The following is a 25,159-nucleotide window of genomic DNA, read 5'->3' as shown; positions in this document are numbered from 1 at the left end:
GTTATGCCATCTGCTTCTCCCCAAGTGTCACAACCTTTAACGCCTGCCCAAGCGACACCAAGTACTGCTAGTGCGTCTAATTCTTTCACCCTGCAAGATATGGCTACAGTTATGTCTACTACCCTTACAGAGTTATTATCTAAACTACCAGGTTTACAGGGTTAGCGCAGCAGGTCATGTATTAGAGTAAATGCTGAGCCCTCTGATGCGTTATTGGCCATCTCCGATGTACCCTCACAGTGTTCTGATTTGGGGGTGGGGGAATTGTTGTCTGAGGGAGAGCTTTCTGATTCAGGAAAGATGTTCCCTCAAACAAACTCGGATGTGACAGCCTTTAAGTTTAAGCTTGAACACCTCCGCTTGTTACTCAGGGAGGTCTTAGCGACTCTGGATGATTGTGACCCTATTGTCATTCCACCAGAGAAACTGTGTAAATGGATACATATCTGGAGGTCCCTACTTACACTAATGTTTTTCCAGTCCCTAAAAGAATTTCGGACATTGTTACTAAGGAATGGGATAGACAAGGCATTCTCTCCCCCTCCTACTTTTAAGAAAATGTTTCCCATATCCGACACCATTCAGGATTCGTGGCAGACGGTCCCTAAGGTGGAGGGAGCTATTTCTACCCTGGCTAAGCGTACAACTATACCCATTGAGGACAGTTGTGCTTTCAAAGATCCTATGGATAAAAAATTAGAGGGGATTCTAAAGAAATTGTTTATTCATCAGGGTTTTCTTCTACAACCTATAGCGTGCATTGTTCCAATAACTACTGCAGCAGCTTTTTGGTTTGAGGCTCTAGAGGAGTCTCTTAAGGTTGAGACCCCATTAGATTATATTTTGGATAGAATTAAGGCTCTCAAGCTAGATAATTCTTTTATTACAGATGCCGCTTTCCAAATGGCTAAATTAGCGGCAAAGAATGCAGGCTTTGCCATTTTAGCGCGTAGAGCGTTATGGCTTAAGTCTTGGTCAGCTGATGTGTCATCTAAATCCAAGCTTTTAGCTATTCCCTTTAAGGGTAAGACCCTATTCGGGCCTGAACTAAAGGAGATCATTTCTGACATTACTGGAGGTAAAGGTCATGCCCTTCCTCAGGACAAGACGGTTAAAATGAGGACCAAACAGAATAATTTTCGTTCCTTTCGAAACTTTTAAGGCGGTCCCTCTACTTCCTCATCCACCTCCAAGCAGGAGGGGAACTTTGCTCAATCCAAATCAGTCTGAAGACCTAACCAGACCTGGAATAAGGGTAAACAGGCCAAGAAGCCCACTGCTGCTACCAAGACAGCATGAAGGGGCAGCCCCCGATCCGGGACCGGATCTACTAGGGAGCAGACTTTCTCTCTTCGCTCAGGCTTGGGCAAGAGATGTTCAGGATTCCTGGGCATTAGAAATTGTGACCCAGGGATATCGTCTAGAATTCAAGGATTCTCTCCCAAGAGGGAGATTTCATCTTTCACGTTTGTCTGTAGACCAGACAAAAAGAGAGGCGTTCTTACGCTGTGTAAAAGACCTATATACCATGGGTGTAATCTGCCCAGTTCCAAAATTAGAACAAGGGCAGGGGTTTTACTCCAATCTGTTCGTAGTTCCCAAAAAAGAGGGAACCTTCAGACCGATTTTAGATCTCAAAAGTCTAAACAAATTTCTCAGAGTCCCATCGTTCAAGATGGAGACCATACGAATAATTTTACCAATGATCCAGGAGGGTCAATATATGACCACCGTGGATTTGAAGGATGCGTATCTTCACATTCCTATCCTCAAAGATCATCACTAGTTCCTCAGGTTCGCCTTCCCGGACAAACATTACCAGTTTGTGGCCCTTCCTTTCGGGTTGGCCACAGCTCCCAGAATCTTCACAAAGGTGCTAGGGTCCCTTCAGGCGGGTTCTAAGGCCTCGGGGCATAGCAGTAGCGCCCTATCTGGACGATATTTTGATTCAGGCGTCAACTTACCATCTAGCCAAATCTCACACGGACATAGTTTTGGCTTTTCTAAGAACTCACGGGTGGAAGGTGAACATAAAAGAGTTCACTAGTTCCTTTGACAAGAGTTCCATTCCTAGGAACTCTGATAGACTTGGTAGACAAGAAAATGTTTCTGACGGAGGTCAGAAAATCAAAAATCTTAACTACTTGCCGAGCACTTCATTCCATTTCTCGGCCATCAGTGGCACAGTGTATGGAGGTCATTGGGTTAATGGTAGCGGCAATGGACATAGTTCCATTTGCTCGCTTACATCTCAGACCACTGCAGCTGTGCATGCTCAGACAGTGGAATGGGGATTATGCGGATTTATCTCCGCGGATTTATCTCCGCGGATAAATCTGGATCTAGAGACCAGAGACTCTCTTCATCGGTGGTTGTCACAGGATCATCTGTCCCAGGGAATGTGCTTCTGCAGGCCAGCATGGGTCATAGTGACGACGGACGCCAGCCTCTTGGGCTGGGGTGCAGTCTGGAATTCCCTGAAGGCTCAGGGTGTGTGGACTCATGAGGAGTCCCTACTACTAATAAATATTCTGGAACTGAGATCGATATTCAACGCGCTTCAAGCGTGGCCTCAGCTGGCTTCAGCCAAATTCATAAAATTCCAGTCGGACAATATCACGGCTGTAGCATATATCAATCATCAAGGGGGAACAAAGAGTTCTCTAGCGATGATGGAGGTTTCCAAAATAATTCAATGGGCGGAGACTCACTCTTGCCATCTATCTGCAATATATATATCCCAGGAGTGGAGAACTGGGAAGCGGATTTTCTAAGTCGTCAGACTTTTCATCCGGGGGAGTGGGAGCTCCATCCGGAGGTGTTTGCAAAATTGATTCATCAATGGGGCACACCGGAATTGGATCTGATGGCATCTCATCAGAATGCCAAACTTCCTTGTTACGGGTCCAGATCAAGGGATCCTCTAGCAGTACATTGGTCGTTCAACCTGGCTTATGTGTTTCCTCCTTTTCCTCTCCTACCTCGTCTGATTGCCAGAATCAAACAGGAGAGGGCTTCGGTAATCTTGATAGCGCCTGCGTGGCCACGCAGGACTTGGTATGCAGATCTGGTGGAAATGTCATCTCTGCCACTGTGGAAACTGCCACTGAGACAGGACCTTCTCATTCAGGGTCCGTTCCAACATCCAAATCTAATTTCTCTGCAACTGACTGCCTGGAGATTGAACGCTTGATTTTATCTAAGTGGGGATTCTCTGAGTCGGTCATTGATACCTTGATTCAGGCTCGAAAGCCTGTCACTAGGAAAATTTACCATAAGATATGGCGTAAATATCTTTATTGGTGCGAATCCAAAGACTACTCATGGAGTAAGATCAGGATTCCTAGGATTTTGTCCTTTCTCCAAGAAGGATTGGAGAAGGGGTTATCAGCTAGTTCCTTAAAGGGACAGATTTCTGCTTTGTCAATCTTACTACACAAGCGTCTGGCAGATGTCCCAGACGTTCAGTCATTTTGTCAGGCTTTGGTTAGAATTAAGCCTATGTTTAAACCTGTTGCTCTGCCATGGAGTTTGAATTTAGTTCTTAATGTTCTTCAGGGGGTTCCATTTGAACCCATTCATTCCATAGATATTAAGCTTCTATCTTGGAAAGTTCTGTTTTTAGTTGCTATCGCTTCTGCTCGCAGAGTTTCTGAGCTATCTGCGTTACAATGCGACTCGCCTTATCTTATATTCCATTCTGATAAGGTGGTTTTGCGTACTAAACCTGGATTTCTTCCTAAGGTTGTTTCAAATAAGAATATTAATCAGGAAATTGTTCCTTCTGTGTCCTAATCCTTCTTCTAAGAAGGAGTGTCTGTTACATAACTTGGACGTGGTTCGTGCCTTGAAGTTTTACTTGCAAGCGACCAAGGATTTCCGTCAAACATCTTCTCTATTTGTTGTCTATTCTGGAAAGCGTAGGGGTCAAAAAGTTACGGCTACCTCTCGTTCTTTTCGGTTGAAAAGCATCATCCACTTGGCATATGAGACTGCTGGACAGCAGCCTCCTGAAAAGATTACAGCTCATTCTACTAGAGCGGTGGCTTCCACATGGGCTTTTAAAAACGATGCTTCTGTTGAACAGATTTGTAAGGCTGCGACTTGGTCTTCCCTTCATACCTTTTACAAATTTTACAAATTTGATACTTTGCTTCTTCTGAGGCTATTTTTGGGAGAAAAGTTCTTCAAGCAGTGGTGCCTTCTGTTTAGGTATCTGTCTTGTCCCTCCCGTTCATCCGTGTCCTGTAGCTTTGGTATTGTATCCCACAAGTAAAGGATGAATCCGTGGATTTGTATCTAGTAGAAGAAAAGGAAATTTATGCTTACCTGATAAATTGATTTCTTCTACTATACGACGAGTCCACGGCCCTCCCTGTCAATTTCAGACATATTATAATATTTTTTGTTTAAAACTTCAGTCACCTCTGCACCTTTTAGTTTCTCCTTTTTCTTCCTGTACCTTCGGTCGAATGACTGGGGGGTAGAGTCAAGGGAGGAGCTATATAGACAGCTCTGCTGTGGTGCTCTTTGCCACTTCCTGTTAGCAGGAGGATAATATCCCACAAGTAAAGGATGAATCCGTGGACTCGTCGTATAGTAGAAGAAATCAATTTATCAGATAAGCATAAATTTCCTTTTTCCCCATTCGGTGAATTAACTGGGTTCGTGTGTTGCTATTCCCGTATTCAGAGCATCTTTCATCTGGTATTAACCCTCGATATCCGGGTTATACCATAACATATATATATATATATATATATATATATATAAACCAAAAGTAAAAGTCATTGTTACTGTCCTATTAAAGGTTAGTTGTCTTGTAGACATAAACAAAGTCCGGTAAATGAGCGTACTCCGTGTCAAAGGATCTTCAGACTCCAGACACGTGTACCTACTGGCCTGAATTCTGAGTATGATCTTATTAATTATTGGCAATGATTCTTTGAGCCATAGGTCCTCATTCCCTTTTCTGCGGCGCCTGACTCAATCCCCTACAATCCAGTAATTTTGCAATACTGCAATTTTGTGACCTTGTGCCTTTAGCTATTCCTCTTTACACAATATAGAGCTTTCCCTAGTCTACATTTTCCTTTGTGGGCTAGGCATTTATTGGCTACATTATTGCAATTTCCACAAGGAGTAAAACATTAGAGATGCCAATGCATTGGACGTTTTGTGTCATTTGAATCCCATTCTCATTACTGTATTAATATATATGCCATAAGAATTTATGCAGTGCCTATGTAACACACAATACACCACAAAACCACTATAGTAAGTTCTGTAAATATTAGGCTCCCTCTCTTTCTAGTTTAGTATATTATTATGTTCCCTATCTAGTATTTGACAGATTATGATCAGGAGGCAGAATAGGAAATATTTATTTATTCATTTATTACATATTAAATCTTTGATGATTTTATAACGCTTTTGGCCACCACTTAAATCTATACAATAAAACTGTTATTTACAGCCCACCAAAATGTCATGTAAACTATTCCAGTGACTTTATATATGTATTATTTCATATTGTATTGTATTCTAATGGTTATATAATTTGGCCGGTAGTTAGTTATTCTACGTAGTGTGCACATATGCGATTCTTTGCATACTTCGATGTAACATTTAAGACCTTCTAACTAGCTTTCATTAGATTATTTTACTGTCATAATGTTTGTATATATTTTTACTAGATATTGAATGGTGACAGGTTCTTTGTAATAGAAAATTTCTAATTGAAATATAGTATTTCTCTGTTAAAGTACTCAAAGAGTTAAAACAGCATCACAATGTGTAATTTTGTTTTTTACCCTATCAGGGCGATCCTGGTGCTTTTTAAGGTACACAGGTGCATAGTCCAGTAGCTATGATTACGGCCCCTGGCCGAAACATGTTAGCGGACTAAATGTTGTGTATGCATTTGTGGCTTTTCCTGGAGTGTTTTTACTATTGATGTTCTAATAAAGACTGTTTGCTTTTAAGACCGCTGCTAGCAACTTTCTTTCTACTTATATATACAGAAGGAGGCACTCACTGGTCTTTTAATAAGTGAATTTAATCTCTAAATCGTGAGATTTCGAAGAGGTCTGAGGAAGGGGAGTGTGTCTCCGAAACGTCACGATTTAGAGATTAAATTCATTTATACAAAGACCAGTGAGTTCCTCCTTCTGTTCATATAGCTAACCGTTGGCACCCTGGCAGTTTAAATTGAGGTGAGAGTGCTCTCTTTTGAACATTGTGTGTGTGTGTATATATATATATATATATATATATATATATATATCTCAATAGAAATTATTGCAAAGGCAATAAGAACGTCTAGACAAATATTCCTGTTTGCCTTACCCAAGAAAATTCCATACACGCTGTTTCCAAAGCACCAGAGGATTCTGGGAAAGATATGCAAATTAGATATTGCCTATGAAAATATTTTAATCTCATGCTTTTATCTCCACCATAATTTTAATGAATATTCCAAGTCTAGGATAGCACAATCTCACTTGTATTATTGCCAAGGTGCACTGCAAACAATAATCCACAGTCCGTCCAATAATGCAGGCAATGGTTTTTAGTAAAATATATAAATTTATTTAATCCATTTAAAAGACATACATGACGTTTCGGTGCATTCCTGCACCTTTATCAAATGCCACCAAAATACATTTACAAAAGATATCTTAAAAACTCCTAACAAACTTACTTCTAACGTGCTCTTATATAATCTTCATACTCAGTGAACAGCTATTGCATTGCCGCCAGTGGGATCGTGCGTCTGACGTCATCTTAGCGCATCCCTGTGCGTGACGTCATCTCCACAGTGCCCCCGTTGTTATGGAAACCCATATACATTTGCGGAAATATCAGCTGTTTCACCTGTATCAAGTACTATACGATCGCCGTTGTTGTACTACAGCAGATTATTGGAGACTCTAAATATTGATGCCGGATCACTCGGAAAACTTGCGCAACAATCTTGAGCTCCTACCTGCAATAGTACCCCAACAACGTTCCCCATCAACTTAAACAATAAAAGTAAAAACATTCTATGTGACTAATCAAATACATATCTAACCCGTATTAACTCTACTTGCGCTGTCTGTTCTACCTAATATGATACTATGATACAATTTCGTGCCCTAAATCTATATCAAGCCTTTTTCAACTTTGATTTTTAACTACCATTTTGACTAATTTAATACGCATCTTGCCTCATAGAGTTATTGTAGAAACTAATATTCACAGTGAGACCCATAGACAACTGAAGTCCACAAGAATCCCAATCCATAGGGATATATACAAGTAGTGTATAATGCTTAATTTATTATCCCTCTTAGTAGAAGGGGCTGAAATCCAATGAGGTATTCAGGCCTTTAGGTGTTAAAGTGTCCAATCTGTAAATCCATTCACTCTCACACTGAAGCAATCATTTTCCTTGATTGCCTCCCCTAGGCCTAGGGGGTATGTGATCTATCAGCATGGATTTCAGACTTGAGACAGCATGTTTAAACTGGCTACAGTGCCATGCTACTGGTTGTTCCGATTCTCCCGTACGGAGTGCCTCACGTATGGCACACCAGTGATTCGCCATACGTTCCCGGAAGGTTGTTACCGTCTTTCCAATGTAAACTCTGGAGCACAGACAGATCAGCATATATATCACAAACGTGCTAGTGCACGATAATCAATGTCTAATTTCGAACCTGTGATTATTATGTGGATGCTGAAATGAACTACCCCTAAGCATACCATTACATGTAACGCAGCTTCCACATGGGAAGCAGCCCATTTTCATTGTCTTCAACCATGTGTCCTTCCTGTAATGCTTGACAGGATCCGATTTAACCAGTATGTCCCTCAAGTTGTTTGTTCTCCGGTATGCTATTCTGGGGGCAGGAGTCCTCACGAATGGGAGCGTGGGATCAGTCCCAACCACTGGCCAATGTTTACGTACAGCCTTAGTTAGATGTTCACATGTAGGTGAATATGTTGTGACCATATTTAACTGTCCTGAGCCCAATTCGGCTCCTTTTTCTTTGTTTTTAGCCCCAGTGGGGTCCAATAGTTCTTCCTGAATCTTCCTTACTGTCTCCCTGGCATAGCCTCTCTCCACCAGCTTGTCACCCATCTCTTTAAGTTGTGTCTGCATCATGGGTATCTCACTGTTATTTCTGATAACCCGAATGAGCTGTGAGGTGAGGATCCCTTTCTTTTGGTGCCTGGGGTGAAAACTTCTCGCATCCAATAGAGAGGTCCGTCGGCTTTGTATACAAAGATGTGCCGAAACGGACTTCACCCCATGCATCAATCTTAAAAATATTTAGATCCAAAAAATGTACTGACTCCAAACTGAATTCGATCTTAAACCTAATAGGACTTGACATGGAGTTCAAATGTGACAACCACTTTACTAACATTGTTTCTCCACCTCTCCACACCAAAAATACATCATCTATGTACTGTGTGTAGTGTTTTATATTCACAATGTCAAATGGCTTCATGTACTCCTGTTCGTACCAAGCCATATAAAGATTTGCATAAGTGAGTGCCACATTTGACCCCATGGCAGTTCCCACCACCTGCAAGTAATAATCTCCTTCAATGCAATAGCTGTTCACTGAGTATAAAGATTATGTAAGAGCACGTTAGAAGTAAGTTTGTTAGTAGTTTTTAAGATATCTTTTGTAAATGTATTTTGGTGGCATTTGATAAAGGTGCAAGAATGCACCGAAACGTCATGTATGTCTTTTAAATGGATCAAATAAATTTATATATTTTACTAAAGACCATTGAGTGCCTGCATTATTGGATGGACTATATATATAGATAGATAGATAGATAGGTATGTATGTATGTGTTTACATTTTAGACATGTGTGTTTTATGACACTTCTTTATTTCTCTAAACAATTAACCAGAGCTCTGAGGATGCGCTAACCCAACACGCGTTAACTTCCATTGCGCTCAGTTGATTGCGTTTACTTTCAACTTGTAATACAAGCGCTACACCGACGCACGCAAACACCGGCGTTAACCCATTTACGCTCACGCTTAACTGTTAACGCGCTACTCGTAATCTGCCCTTTAATGTTAACTGAGGCTAGTTTACATACTGGCATACATTTTAACCGGGTACTGAGGATGGGCTGTGTGTGTGAGACAGAGGTAACCTTTCTATAATATTATATATCTGTATATAAGGTACTGGGGAGAGGCTGTGTGTGTGAGACAGAGGGAACCTCTCTATAATATTATATATCTGTATATAAGGTACTGGGAAGGGGCTGTGTGTGTGAGATAGAGGGAACCTCTCTATAATATTATATATCTCTATATAAGGTACTGGGGAGGGGGCTGTGTGTGTGAGATAAAGGGAACCTCTCTATAATATTATATATCTGTATGTAATATACTAGGGAGGGGCTGTGGTGTCACATGATGCAGTGGGAGGAAAAATAGAAATTAAACATTTACTGATTATTAAATTAATTTACTGATGATGCCTTTACTGATGATGGATTTACTGATGATGCCATTACTGATGATGCCTTTACTGATGATGCCTTTACGTATTATGCATTTACTGATGATGCATTTACTGATGATGCATTTACTGATTATGCTAGTCTACTTTTTTATTGACCCTTTAACTAGGTCCTAGGAAGAGAAGTGCAACTAGCTCTATATAGTTATGGTACTTTTAAACACTAATGTATATCTTTGCAGGACCCTCTCCTTCACTCAAACTCGGCCTCATGCTCAAATTCTCAGTCCCTTCTCTTCACTCTCTTACCAGGGTTAAACTAAATGACCTTTATCATCAGTTGTGAGTGTGCGAGTGGTGTATGTATGTATGTATGTATGTATGTGTTTATATGTATTTATGTGTGTATAGATATATATATATATATATAGAGCTATGCGTGTGTGTGTGTGTGTGTGTGTGTATATGTGTATGTATGTATGTGTGTATAGATTGATAGATATGTATGTGTGTTTAGATATATATATATATATGTGTGTGTGTGTATATGTATGTATGTGTGTTTAGATAGATATATCTGTGTGTATATATGTATTTATGTATGTATGTATGTGTGTTTAGATAGATATATCTGTGTGTATATGTATGTATGTGTGTTTATATATATATATATATATATATATATATATATATATATATATATATATATATATATATATATATATATATATATATATCTGTGCAGGGCCGCCATCAGGGGGTGACAGGGGTGACTTTTTTTTTTTTTTTTAATTTGGGCAGCCACCAGTGGGTACTACAGCAGAGTGCTAATTGAGCATGGGAAATGTTATTACAATGAGTAAAGTATTAGCATTTGAGAGGATTTCTTAGTGTGCACTAAACCACTATGCGCAGTGTGAGACAGACTTGGCACTTTGTACAGTGTGTGCCTGAGTCAGACGGCAGATCACTTTCATTTGCAGAGGAGGTAGGACTTACTTAGCAAATGTTTTTTATTTCTTTGTGCAATTTTGGATTGTAACTTCAGTGTGGTAGTAGTTGTTTGGTGTGGCTAGGGGGTCCATAAAAACACATTTTTTTAGCAGCAGTGTATTTATGATTATTTGACAATGCTGTAGAAATTCTATATTTAAAACCATGCAGAAATGTTTCCTCCTCAATACACAAATGGTAGATGCCCTTTTGGCAGATATGCATTTTTTACATACATTCCTGTTTACTGCCCCTTTATGCAAGGGCTTTCCAGATGCAAGGAGGCATTTTATCTGAGATTTTTACATCTGCATAAAATTTTATACTCTCAGACTAAGATTGCTCAGTGTTTGAAATGAGACAGGTTAACTTAAAACTGTTCAGTTTACACTACAGCTGACTTAATTTTGAAATACATACCAACAAGCCTAAATCCTGCATTTAACCAGATATAATGGTATGAGTACCACAGCTTATGGTCCCACAAAGACCATATAGAGTACAGCATTTTCAAAATCCATAAGTACAGCTGACAGCTGGGAAAATTTGTACACTATATTTGAAGTGGTGCTCTTGGTTGGGGAAAATGGGGAACAAACAAACAAACAAACAAACATATGTCAACCTTTTAAAGGTACTTTTCTTCATCTAGCCATCTACCCAGCTAATTAATGTACAATTTTGAATTCACAGAATTATTTTTGTTTGCACATTTACAAATATGATTCTTTAAAAAGTGATCTCTTAATTTCTAAAACATTTTTTATCATGCATGTTTCCTCCTGTGAGGGTTTCTGTGGGTGTCTGTGTTTATGTCTTTGTGCTTTGGTTTGTGTCTCTATGAGTGTGTATGTATTTTTTATCTGTGGGTCTCTCTGTGAGGGTGGGTGTGTATGTCTTTGTGCATTTTCTGTGGATGTCTGTGAGGGTGTGTGCATATGTCTTTGAACTTTTTCTGTGGGTGTCTCTGTGAGGATGTGTGTAGGTTTGTCTTTGTGTATTTTCTCTGGATGCCTCTGTGAGGGTGGGTGTGTATGTCTGTGTTTCCTGTGGATGTCTCTGTGAGGGTGTGTGTTTTCTGTGGGTGTCTCTGTGAGGGCGTGTGTATGTCTTTGTGTGTTTTCTGTGGATGTCTCAGTGAGAGTGTGTGTATGTATGTCTTTCTGTGTTTTTTATGTGGTTGTCTCTCTGTGTGTGTATGTCTTTGTGTGTTTTCTGAGGCTGTCTCTGTTGGTGTTTCCTTGGGTGTATGTGCAAGTTTGAGTTTGTGTGTCCATTGTCTGTTCCTTTTAGGACATTTTGACCTTACTACTAATTATTCACATCTTTCTACAGACTTTGAGACTAACAAGACCTTTCTGGAAGTAACCAATCTACAATTTAACCTTTTAAATTATTGTTTAGGCAGTTCAGGGCCCTTCCTTTCAGCCACTGCATGCTGTTGTCATAATTTAGTTGTCATCTCCTTTACAAAAAGATAATTAGAACTCCATATTTTATTTTCTAAATCTCCTTTTTTTTTTACAAAACTGTAGTTTACCTTATTACTTGTCAGGTCAATGTAAACAAGTGCTAAGTGTGTGGATGTCTGTGTCTGAGTTTCTTTGCATGTCTGCTAGAGTGTCTATATGTGAATCCTTATGTGTGAGTGTGTTTGTGTGTTTCAGTGTATGAGTGTGTCTGTGTGTGTGTATGTGTCAGGTAACTGATCTAAGTTGCATGTCCCTTTAACTCTGTCTGTCTCAGGTAACTGATCTAAGCTGCATGTCCCTTTAACTCTGTCTGTTAAAAGCCTGTCTCTCCTTGCAGCAGGTGCTAATTAATGTAGTTAGTTGTAGCATTGCTGCAGCTCTCACGCTAAGAAGCCCTTCATCCAAATCTACAGAGGATTTACAAATTCATCCACCTTTCTACAAATAACAAAAGGAAATATATCGTTATCAACTTGAACTTTTGCTCTAATCATTCTCAGGATTCTCTCAGCAGTTATCCACATTTATCGCAACAGCCGATCCAAAGTCAAAGAACTGTCTCTAGTACTTTGTTTGTTTCCATCCGGAATAACCATTTACTAAGTCAAGACCTATCCAAGGTAATTCTAGTTACTCACATTCTACTCCATTGATCCGGTAAGAACGGATGCAAGATTAACATTCTCCGGTTCTAAGGATTCCTACAACACGCCCTTACTGGATGCATCACGCTGAGTGACAGGCTTGCTCCCCACTGCAGCGTGTATCGGTCACGCCCATCTGTGACGTCACAACATCATCGCTTGTAAAGCTGTGCAAGCACAGAAAGGATATTTCTCTGCATAAAGGTACTGAAACTGTTTATTACATACTATGTTTATCTAGACCAGCTCCACGCTACTTCTACTTCCTGAAAGCAGCAATTCTTTTCTCTTTCTTGTTCACCATTGTCTGCAGTTGTGATCCGTTTCCCAGCAATTGCACTAACAAAAGTCTCATACATTTAATAAAAGTTAAAACGTCACAGTATGTTACTACCTTTGCAACATTTCCAAGTTTAAATAGACTATTAAGAATAAAGTGCATATACGTTTTAGTCACTTGGTCAAAAATTGCACCTGTCAAAGGAGGGGGGAGCTGTGGCGAGGTGCAGAGCCTGACTTTTCTCTAATTAATAAAACTTTAATATAGTTGTTATAATTTGATATATTTCACTTCCTATCATATGGGGCAATATTGTAAGCTATTTTGGTCACATTAGGACGTTTTTCTACACATGTAAACGTTGTTTTGGTGATAGCAAAAAAATTGTTGCGCTTTTATTATTTAAAGACGCAGTACACTTTTTACCTTAAATTGTTTTTTATACTTATATCAACTAAAGAACGATTGTTATAGCTCTGCTAGTTTGTTCAACATGTCTGAGGTTGATGAAACTACTTGCTCTATGTGTTTAGATGTCATTGTGGAACCCCCACTTACTTTTTGTCCCTCATGTACTGAAAGGGCCTTACAATGTAAAGAGCAAATTTTCTTTAAAGAGAGGGTGCCTAAGGATAATTTCCAGTCTGATGAGAATCGGGGTATGCCGCTAAATTCTCCCCAAGCATCACAGCCTTTAACGCCCACCCAAGCGACACCGGGTTCTTCAACCGCGTCTACTTCATTTACTCTGCAGGATATGGCTGTAGTTATGTCAAATACCCTTACAGAGGTCTTATCTAAGCTGCCAGTGTTGCAGGGCAAGCGTAACAGGACAGAGGTCCATGAGAATGCTACGACCTCTGATGCTTTGCTAGCTATTTCCGATGTTTCCTCACAGGGATCTGATTTGGGGATCAGGGAACTTCTGTCTGAGGGGGAACTTTCCGATTCGGGAAGTGTTACCTCAGACAGATTCAGACGTCATGTCTTTTAGATTTAAGCTTGAACACCTCCGCCTATAACTTTGTGAGGTTTTAGCGACTCTGGATGACTGTGACTCTATTGTGGTACCACCAGAGAAATTGTGTAAAATGGACAAATACTTAGAGGTACCTGCTTACACTGATGTTTTTCCGGTTCCTAAGAGAATTTTGGAGATTATTAAGAGGGAATGGGACAGACCGGGTATACCATTCTCACCTTCTCCTAATTTTAAGAAAATGTATCCTATATCTGACACTATTCGGGACTCTTGGCAAACGGTCCCTAAGGTGGAGGGAGCTATATCTACCCTGGCTAAGCGTACAACTATTCCTATTGAGGACAGTTGTGCTTCCAAAGACCCTATGGATAAGAAATTGGAGGGTCTTCTAAAGAAATTGTTTATTCATCAGGGTTAACTTTTACAACCGTCGGCCTGCATGGTACCAGTTACCACTGCGGCGGCCTTCTGGTTTGATGCCTTAGAAGAGTCTCTTAAGACTGAGACTCCCTTAGAGGATATTTTAGATAGAATTAAGGCTCTTAAGCTGGCTAATTATTTTATCACAGATGCCACCTTTCAGATTGCCAAATTGGCGGCTAAGAATGCTGGCTTTGCCATTTTAGCGCGTAGAGCGTTAATGGTTAAAATCTTGGTCTGCTGACGTGTCAAAGCTTTTTTCTATTCCTTTCAAGGGAAAAACCCTATTCTGGCCTGACTTGAAGGAAATCATTTCTGACATTACTGGAGGTAAGGGTCATCTCCTACCTCAGGATAAAACTGCTAAATTGAGGGGTAAACAAAATAATTTTCGTTCCTTTCGGAATTTTAAAGGACTCCCCTCTTCTTCCTCTTCTTCTGCTAAACAGGAAGGGAATTTTGCTCAGGCCAAGTCCGTCTGGAGACCCAACCAGGCTTGGAACAAGGGTAAACAACCGAAAAAGCCCGCTGCTGCTACCAAGACAGCATGAAGGGGCAGCACCCGATCCGGGACCGGATCTAGTAGGGGGCAGACTTTCTCTCTTTGCCCAGGCTTGGGTAAGAGATGTTCAGGATCCTTGGACACTGAAAATCGTGTCCCAAGGGTATCAACTGGAATTCAAAAATTCTCTCCCAAGGGGGAGGTTTCTTCTTTCACGATTGTCTGTAGACCAGATAAAAAGAGAGGCTTCTTACGTTGTGTTAAAGACCTCTCTACTATGGGAGTAATTCGTCCCATTCCAAGACTGGAACAGGGGCAGGGGTTTTACTCAAATCTTTTCGTGGTCCCCAAAAAAGAGGGCACGTTTCTACCTATTTTAGATCTAAAAAGTCTAAACAAGTTTCTCAGAGTCCCATCCTTCAAAATGGAGACTATTCGAGCGATTCTGCCATTGATCCAAGAAGGTCAATATATGACTACTGTGGACTTGAAAGATGCATATCTTCATATTCCTATCCACAAGGATCATCACCAGTTTCTAAGGTTTGCCTTCCTGGACAAACATTTTCAGTTTGTTGCTCTTCCCTTTGGGTTGGCCACAGCACCCAGGATCTTCACGAATGCTCTAGGGTCCCTTCTGGCGGTTCTCAGGCCGTGGGGCATTGCAGTGGCGCCTTATCTGGGCGATATTCTGATCCAGGCATCGTCTTTCCATCTGACAAAGAGTAGAGTTAGGATTCCCAGTATTCTGTCTTTCCTCCAAGAAGGATTGGAGAAAGGGTTATCAGCAAGTTCCTTAAAGGGACAAATCTCTGCTTTGTCAATTTTACTACACAAACGTTTGGCAGATGTTATGGACGTTCAGTCTTTTTGTCAGGCTCTGACCAGAATCAAGCCTGTGTTTAGACCAATTGCTCCACCCTGGAGTTTGAATTTAGTTCTTAATGTTCTTCAAGGGGTTCAGTTTGAACCCATGCATTCCATAGATATTAAGTTGTTATCTTGGAAAGTTTTGTTTTTGGTTGCTATTTCTTCTGCTCGTAGAGTTTCTGAGCTTACAGCACTACAATGTGACTCGCCTTATCTTATCTTCCATTCTGATAAGGTGGTTTTACGTACCAAACCTAGGTTCCTTCCTAAGGTTGTTTCAAATAAGAATATTAATCAGGAAATTGTTGTTCCTTCATTATGTCCTAATCCTTCTTCTAAGAAGGAGCGTCTGTTGCATAACTTGGATGTGGTCCGTGCCCTGAAGTTTTACTTGCAGGCGATTAAGGATTTTCGTCAATCATCTTCATTATTTGTTGTTTTTTTCTGGAAAGCGTAGGGGCCAGAAAGCTACGGCTACCTCTCTTTCTTTTTGGCTGAAGAGTATCATCCGTCTGGCATATGAGACTGTGGGACAGCAGCCTCCTGAAAGAATTACGGCTCATTCTACTAGGGCTGTGGCTTCCTCATGGGCATTTAAAAACGATGAACAGATTTGCAAGGCTGCAACTTGGTCGTCTCTTCACACTTTTTCCAAATTTTCCAAGTTTGATACTTTTGCCTCTTCCGAGGCTGTTTTTGGGAGAAAGGTTCTTCAAGCAGTGGTGCCTTCCGTTTAGGTCCCTGTCTTGTCCCTCCCTTTCATCCGTGTCCTGTAGCTTTGGTATTGTATCCCACAAGTAAGGATGAAATCCGTAGACTCGTCATATCTTGTAAAAGAAAAGGAAATTTATGCTTACCTGATAAATTTATTTCTTTTACGATATGACAAGTCCACGGCCCACCCTGTCATTTCTAAGACAGGTATGTACTTATTTTTATTAAACTTCAGTCACCTCTGCACCTTTGGCTTTTCCTTTCTCTTCCTAACTTCGGTCGAATGACTGGAGGGGAAGGGAGGAGCTATATATACAGCTCTGCTGTGGTGCTCTTTGGCACTTCCTGCTAGCAGGAGGTTAAATCCCACAAGTAAGGATGAAATCCGTGGACTCGTCATATTGTAAAAGAAATACATTTATCAGGTAAGCATACTGCTAGCAGGAGGTTAAATCCCACAAGTAAGGATGAAATCCGTGGACTCGTCATATCGTAAAAGAAGTACATTTATCAGGTAAGCATAAATTTTCTTTTTTGTGTGTGACTTATTCCCATATGTGTAATTTCTGACATATATGTGCCACGGCTGCAGGTCACTGATGAACAAGATGAAGAAGAAGCTGCCTGAGCGGATCCTGAATCACATCCTGGAGATTCTCTACCTGCTGACGGGAGAGGTGAGAAAACACCATAATGTCACGCGGTAACCTCCTGATGTGACTGTATTAGTTGCTTAGCAACAAGAGGTGACAGAAAATACAGAAGTGATTGACTGCGCCCGGGCAATGTAAACAGGCTCACTATAAAGGGACCTTCTAACAAAGGTCCCAACTAACTACATGGGAAAAAGTGGAAGAATAGGAGTGTCATAGGCTACTATCAGGGCTAAATTAGACCTGCAACGTTTGACATTGCAGTGGGCCACTAAAAAATAGTGACCTAACAAGTGGTAATGGAAAAATATAAAAATATAAATGGTTAATATAAATTATAAAAACAGAATATTTAATGTTTATACAATTAGCTCAATCAGGTAAAACATAAACAGATAGGGTATAGACCAAGTTAATCTATAAACAATATCCTATGTGTGTGACACCGAAAAGGTGCAAATAATGAGTGCCAGATATAGTGAATTACAAATATTAAACAAATTAAGGCATATATACAATAATACAATAAGATACAATAATATTGGGTACCCAAGTGAATAAACGCCCCTCCTAGGGCAAAAAATAAATTTAAGTAAAAATGTATAAGAAAAAATTATACACGTGTATAAAAAGGGTGTCTCTAATAATGACTTCTAATGATCGCAATAAAAGTCTTTCCTTAAATAATGGGAAGTGAAAGGATCCTGAATAAAGTCCTGGGATATGTCCTGAAATGATATCCTAAAAAGTGTTCTTAATAGTGCTGCAACAGCCTTGGTAGAACAGCCAGTGGTCGTGGGACCTGGATATGCTCAGCCAATAAAAATAAAAACAAAAACCATCTAACAAAGTGAGTATAATAGGGAATTGACTCACGTGGAAGAATACAAGCCTCTTTATGCTGTAGTCGACGCGTTACAACCCGCAAAGGACCTTTCTCCAGACATTATGTAGTGATGTCAGGCTTAGGATAATAAAGGGTAAACTGGTATTTATATGGTATAAACACATAGTGCAGAAGAGGAAGTGCTATTGTATAGAATGGCCATAAGCATATGTACATATGTCATATATAGATAATACTGCACATACACAGCAATAGGCAGCTTATGTAGTGATGTCAGGCTTAGGCTAATAAAGGGTAAACTGGTATTTATATGGTATAAACACATAGTGCAGAAGAGGAAGTGCTATTGTATACAATGGCCATAAGCATATGTACATATGTCATATATAGATAATACCGCACGTACACAGAAATAGGCAGCTTATGTAGTGATGTCAGGCTTAGGCTAATAAAGAGTAAACTGGTATTTATATGGTATAAACACGTAGTGCAGAAGAGGAAGTGCTATTGTATAGAATGGCCATAAGCATATGTACATATGTCATATATAGATAATACCGCACATACACAGCAATAGGCAGCTTATGTAGTGATGTCAGGCTTAGGCTAATAAAGAGTAAACTGGTATTTATATGGTATAAACACGTAGTGCAGAAGAGGAAGTGCTATTGTATAGAATGACCATAAACATATGTACATATGTCATATATAGATAATACCTGCACATACACACACATGATGTGAGAGGGGTCAGTAATGTATTTATGTCTCACTCTTGCAGCGTGTGACTAACTCACTGACAGCGGGTCACATGACCGGGGACAAGATGACGACAGAGAGAATACTGACCCACACCCTGCAGATCATGTACCTGCTGACAGGGGAGGTGAGATGAAATATGTCATAATAACAGCTGCATGTCCCTGTGACCATCTGTATCTGTTTATTTACCCAGATGTTTTATTTACATGCATTAATATGGTTTGAAATGATTAGAATAGGCTGATTGCAACCTAAATGCCCTTGCGTAATCTGTACATCGGCTATACACCTTCCTTTTTTTTTCTTAGAGAGCCAAAATATGCCTATACGTATTTGTGTATCAACATTAAGTAGCTGTGAAAATCAGGTTATAGACCTCCATCAATTTATATAATATTATAAGTCTGAAAATATAAAATAATTTACATATTTCTCTTGTAAGGTGTATCCAGTCCACGGGTTCATCCATTACTTGTGGGATATTCTCCTTCCCAACAGGAAGTTGCAAGAGGACACCCACAACAGAGCTGTCTATATAGCTCCTCCCCTAACCCCCACCCCCAGTCATTCTCTTGCAACTCTCGACAAGATAGGAAGTCTCAAGAGATATGTGGTGACTTAGTGTAGTTTTACCTTCAATCAAGAGTTTGTTATTTTTAAACGGTACCGGCGTTGTACTGTTTTACTCTCAGGCAGAAATTAGAAGAAGAATTCTGCCTGGAGGTTGATGATCTTAGCGGTTTGTAACTAAGGTCCATTGCTGTTCTCACACATAACTGAAGAGTATGGGAAAACTTCAGTTGTTGGAACGGTCTGCAGATTACCTGCTTTGAGGTATGTTCAGTATTTTTATTTCTAGAGAGATGAATAAGTTCTAGAAAATGCTGACAGAGCCTTGTGTATTTGAGGTAAGCTAGATGCAGTGATTTAATAACGACTGGGATCATGCTTACAAAACAGGGTAATATTACTTAGTGACAAAATGTTTACATGTTTACATAAATAGAACGTTTTTTCTCTGAGGGAGATAAGTCTTTATTTGGAGCCTAGTTTCCACATGGCTAGTCAGATGCTCCTAGGAGTATTTTCTTAAGGCCCCTCTGACATCCAGTACATGGTGGGAGGGGCCTATTTTCGCGCTCTAGATGCGCAGTTTCCTTCAGACTGAGACATCCAGCTTCCTTAGAGGAGTCCTCTGGCATCTGAGGACCATCATAAAGGGTTTATTTCTGCACTAAATCGTATTTGAGGGCAGGTAGGAGCCTCAGCAGAGCTGTGGGAAGGTGCTCAACTGTCTTTAAACCGGTGGTTGACGTTTTTTAAATCTGGTTTGGGGGCTAAGGGGTTAATCATCCATTTGCAAGTGGGTGCAATGTTGCTTTAGTCCCTTACACATACTGTAAAAATTTCGAAGTCTTTACTTTATTTTTACACTATTTTGCAGTTTAAGTGCTAGTTTTTTTTCTCTTAAAGGCACAGTAACGTTTTTGTTTAATTGCTGTTTCACCTTTATTAAAGTGTTTTCCAAGCTTGCTTGTCTCATTACTAGTCTGTTAAACATGTCTGACATAGAGGAAACTCCTTGTTCAATATGTTTGGAAGCCATTGTGGAACCCCCTCTTAGAATGTGTACCAAATGTACTGAAATTTCTATAAACTTTAAAGACCATATTATGGCGCTTAAAGATTTATCTCCAGGGGATTCTCTGACTGAAAAAAGGGAGATTATGCCATCTAGCTCTCCCCATGTGTCAGAACCTATAACTCCCGCTCAAGTGACGCCAAGTACATCTAGCGCGTCTAATTCTTTTACCTTACAGGACATGGCGGCAGCTATGAATGCTACCCTCTCAGAGGTATTGTCCAAACTGCCAGGGTTACAAGGAAAGCGAGACAGCTCTGGGGCTAGAACAAATACAGAGCCTTCTGAAGCTTTAATACCTGTGTCCGATATACCCTCACAATACTCAGAAGCCGAGGCAGGAGAGCTTCTATCTGTGGGTGACATTTCAGATTCAGGGAAGGCGTTGCTTCAGTCTGATTCTGAAATGACAGCGTTTAAATTTAAGCTTGAACACCTGCGCTTATTGCTTAGGGAGGTTTTAGCGACTCTGGATGACTGTGAACCCGTGGTAGTTCCAGAGAAATTGTGTAAGATGGACAAATACTTTGCAGTGCCTGTTTACACTGATGTTTTTCCAGTCCCTAAGAGGTTTTCGGAAATTATTACTAAGGAATGGGATAGTGTTACAAGTAAGAAAATTTGGGGGGTGCTGGCGCTAAAAACAGCTTAGGGACAGTCTATATAATCTGTGAAAAATTCAAATAGGATATTTGACAGGATAGTCTGAAATTTTATGTGGCTGATGCAATAGCTGTGAATTATATTATAACATGTATTGTATTGTTATTGCTCGAATTTGCCTGATAAACTGGATACAAATAAAATCCTTTGGAAAATGACACACAGTTTATAAGGATTATGTAATATACACTTATATATGTAAAGGTGGGATGGATCTTAGATTTAGACTAGACCTCTAACAGTAATCAAATAAACAATGAAATAACAAATCCACAATGACCAAATATAGTAAATGAAAGATTATTTATTGGAAATAAAATAGAATTATATTGTAGGTAAAAAGCGCTGGACGTCCAGACTAATTTTTATAAAAAACTATTAATATAGAATTGGGTAGAGTGGTCTTAATATGTATAGGGCTGGCCTGTATACAGGTAGGTACCTAGTACCAATTGTAATTTACACTAATAAAAGTACCTTTGTAAATATCCTCACTCTACGTCTAGAGTGAGGAGTATTATTAGTTCTGTGAATGTGAGTGTTATTTCATTGTTTATTTGATTACTGTTAGAGGTCTAGTCTAAATCTAAGATCCATCCCACCTTTACATATATAAGTGTATATTACATAATCCTTATAAACTGTGTGTCATTTTCCAAAGGATTTTATTTGTATCCAGTTTATCAGGCAAATTCGAGCAATAACAATACAATACATGTTATAATATAATTCACAGCTATTGCATCAGCCACATAAAATTTCAGACTATCCTGTCAAATATCCTATTTGAATTTTTCACAGATTATATAGACTGTCCCTAAGCTGTTTTTAGCGCCAGCACCCCCCAAATTTTCTTACTTGTAACAATTTCCAGGGTTTTGATTGGGAGACCCTACCCTGTGCTTGGCTTATTAGGGGTCCTAAGCGCCAGCTTATTTCTGTTCTCACCTAACTGACTATTTCCCAATTTTCCAAGTGTGGCAGCATAGGATATAGTCTAATAAGCACTCATAATAAATCGCTATTTTTTAAATTTTACCTTAAATTACCAACTATCTTACTAATATGGATATATTCTCAACTAGAGATAATCTCCTTATAGAAATAGAAACAGATGCTGTAATTAGCGAACCTGACAACTCCAACATAAGCACAAATGACTTAATGAATGAATTGGAAAAAATTCTGATTAAAGAACTAAAACAGAAAACCGAAATGAAATATTTAGATAAATATATTGCACTAAACATAGTCCCTAGGGGTCTAAGACTAGAAAAAACCTGCACATTCAATTTAAATGACGAATTAAGGGAAGAGTGGTTTACATCACTTGAAAAAGCTTCTTTTATATTGATCAATATCATTAAAAAAGCAAGAAATATTAGCTTGCACCAACTAGACTCAAGAATAAATGAAATTAAAAGCCTCCTGGAAAACAGGAGAGACTCTGACAATTTTAAAGAAAAACAAACTGAAATAATTAGAGCACTGAATCATACCAATAGTGAACTACAGAGAATAAAAAAGAAAAAACTCAAACGTGACCAGGATGACTAGGACCAATAGAAGTAAAAGATAGTCAAATGACCACTACACCTTCTGTTATCAACTCACAACTAACAAGGGTACTACCTCATAAAGAGACTAACACAAATCACTACAATAAAGGACTTAGAAATAATTCACAAACCGAAAGAAATTATATAACAGACACATACAGACCTAAAAACAGAGAACAACATAGACCAAACAAACAACCTCCAAATGACAACTGGGGTAACTATAATAGGAGACATACAGGGTACAACACACCAGGATATAAATCATATAATGAGAACAATACCCCTGACCCATACCCAAGATCTAATCAAGAAAATGACCGTGACCATTTCAGGTTCCCAAATCCCAGCAACCGAAATAATAGAAATACACATTATGACGATTACTCCAGTAGTGAATGGTATACATCTGACTATAGACAAAATGATTGGTATAATGAGGGGAACCACCAAAATACTAATTATGAGTATAACAGCTTTCATCCAGAAAGGATTCACAGATATGAACACTACAAAGACAGACGTTACCAGAACAAAACAATGAGACACACAAACCAGCCCTACCATAGGAAGGAAGAAAAAAACTGGAGAATACCTCTAAGAAATAGATTTGACCCAATATCTAGGAAACAAAATTCTGAAACCACTATCATTAATGAAAGACATAATCAAACACAGGCCCAAGCTCATTTTTTAGGGGAAACACCACTAGCAGAAACATCCAGGGGAGATATCACAGAAAGGGTACATCTTGCACCACTAATGAACATAAGAAAAAGAACCTTAGAGGGAAGAGAGGAGGAAGAAGCAGAAAACCCAAAGAAATTGAGAGAATGGAGGGACAAACGATAGAAAACACAAATAATGGCATATTTAACATCAGCAAACACGATCTGACACAAATTGAACAGAAAGTACTAAATAGAGGACTATCTTTTGCCCCAACATCTAGATTGAATAAATTCGAAACGCACATCCACATAAATCAATTTGTGAGAAAACTGACTCTAAAAAGGTATTTTTAAAAAAATCCCATTAGCTTTGATAGGAACCCACCTACTAATGACAAATTTGTCCACACTAATTTAAGGGAAAAATCTAAATTTTACCCGTCTAATGATAAAGGTAAAAATCTGGAGAGCTTTGAAAAAGCTGTATTAAGAGATCTAGAAAGATTTGAGATGAAAAAACAACCCCAAAAGAATCTAAATAAATCTGAGATTACAGCCCTCAAACAATTAAGAACCAACCAAGATATTATCATAAAACCGGCGGACAAGGGAGGGGGAATAGTGGTCATGGATAGAACCTACTATCTAGAAGAAGCAAACAGACTGTTGGGAGATCAAACCACATACAGGGAGCTAAAGAGAGACCCAACTAGGGTTGATACAATTCTACTGACTAAACATTTAGAAAAAGCACACCAATTAGGTATACTGAATTCCAAAGAATTCGATTTTTTATATCCAAAGTTTCCAAAAATTCCCATTTTCTATTTTCTCCCGAAAATTCACAAGAACCTACAGGCCCCTCCAGGAAGGCCTATAATATCAGGAATCAATTCAATCACAGCCAACCTCTCCCAGTACATTGATAAATATTTACAAAAATATGTGAGAACACTCCCCTCCTATTTAAGAGACTCAACTCAAGTACTACAGATTCTGAAAACACTAAAAGTAGAAGGTGAAATAACATTAGCCACCTGTGACGTCACGTCCCTATACACAAACATTGAACATAACCTAGGACTAGAAGCGATCTCCAAGTTTTTAAGACAGGACAAAGAAATAAGCATCGAGCAAAAAGATTTCATTTTAGATAGCATCAGCTTTATACTAAATAACAATACCTTCTCATTTAATGGAAAGATGTACGTACAAACCAAGGGGACTGCGATGGGCACCAGATTTGCACCAAGCTATGCGAATCTCTTTATGGGGAGCTGGGAAGAAGGTTTCCTAGAGTCGTGTAGTTTGGTGCAAAATCTGGTGACTTATAAGAGATATATAGACGACATTCTAATCATTTGGAATGGGAGTGAAGCCCACCTACATGAATTCTTTAACAACATGAATCTAAACGATAGAGGTTTAAAATTTACATACGAAACCAGCAAAACAAAAATATCATTTTTAGATCTTGATATCGAAATCAGAATGGATAGTTTTCACACAAAGACGTTCTTTAAAGATGTAGACTCTAACAATTTTATCCATGCTGACAGCTGTCACCTAACACAATGGAAAGATAATACACCTAAGGCACAGTTCTTACGAGTGAGGAAAAATTGCACCACAATATTAGACTATGAAGAACAAGCACGCATACTCAGTAAGAAATTCTCAGATAGGGGCTACAATGAAATATCTATTCAAAAAAACTTTGAACAGGTAAAACAAGTAGATAGAGAATCTTTACTAAAATATAAAGATAAACAAGTGACTGATAACCTCACAAACCCGGATCATGATGATATAAATGTACCATTCATCACCAACTACAATGGAGAACACAAAATAGTAGAAAGACTTATAAAAAAAACACTGGCATCTAGCTAGGGAAGATCCTATTATAGGAGATAAATTACCGATAAAACCGAAATTCGTATACAGACGCTCAGACAACTTAAAACTACTACTAGCCCCTAGTGAATATAAACATAAAGAG

At 39.2% G+C, this 25,159-nt stretch overlaps 1 protein-coding gene across 1 annotated transcript in view; it reads left to right on the top strand.

Annotated features, from left to right (window-relative positions):
• Positions 1–25,159, top strand: part of LOC128636439 (gastrula zinc finger protein XlCGF26.1-like) — a 204,880-nt gene that overhangs the window by 14,154 nt on the left and 165,567 nt on the right. The window contains exons 2-3 of the mRNA XM_053689453.1: positions 16,953–17,037; positions 18,642–18,746. Coding sequence (XP_053545428.1) covers positions 16,953–17,037; positions 18,642–18,746 — 190 coding nt within the window. The remainder of the gene's footprint in view (positions 1–16,952; positions 17,038–18,641; positions 18,747–25,159) is intronic.

Source organism: Bombina bombina, chromosome 7, assembly GCF_027579735.1.
Source record: "Bombina bombina isolate aBomBom1 chromosome 7, aBomBom1.pri, whole genome shotgun sequence".
NCBI classification, from domain to species: domain Eukaryota; kingdom Metazoa; phylum Chordata; class Amphibia; order Anura; family Bombinatoridae; genus Bombina; species Bombina bombina.
The sequence above is the reverse complement of the archived record's forward strand: the minus strand, read 5'-3'. Positions and strand labels throughout refer to the sequence as shown.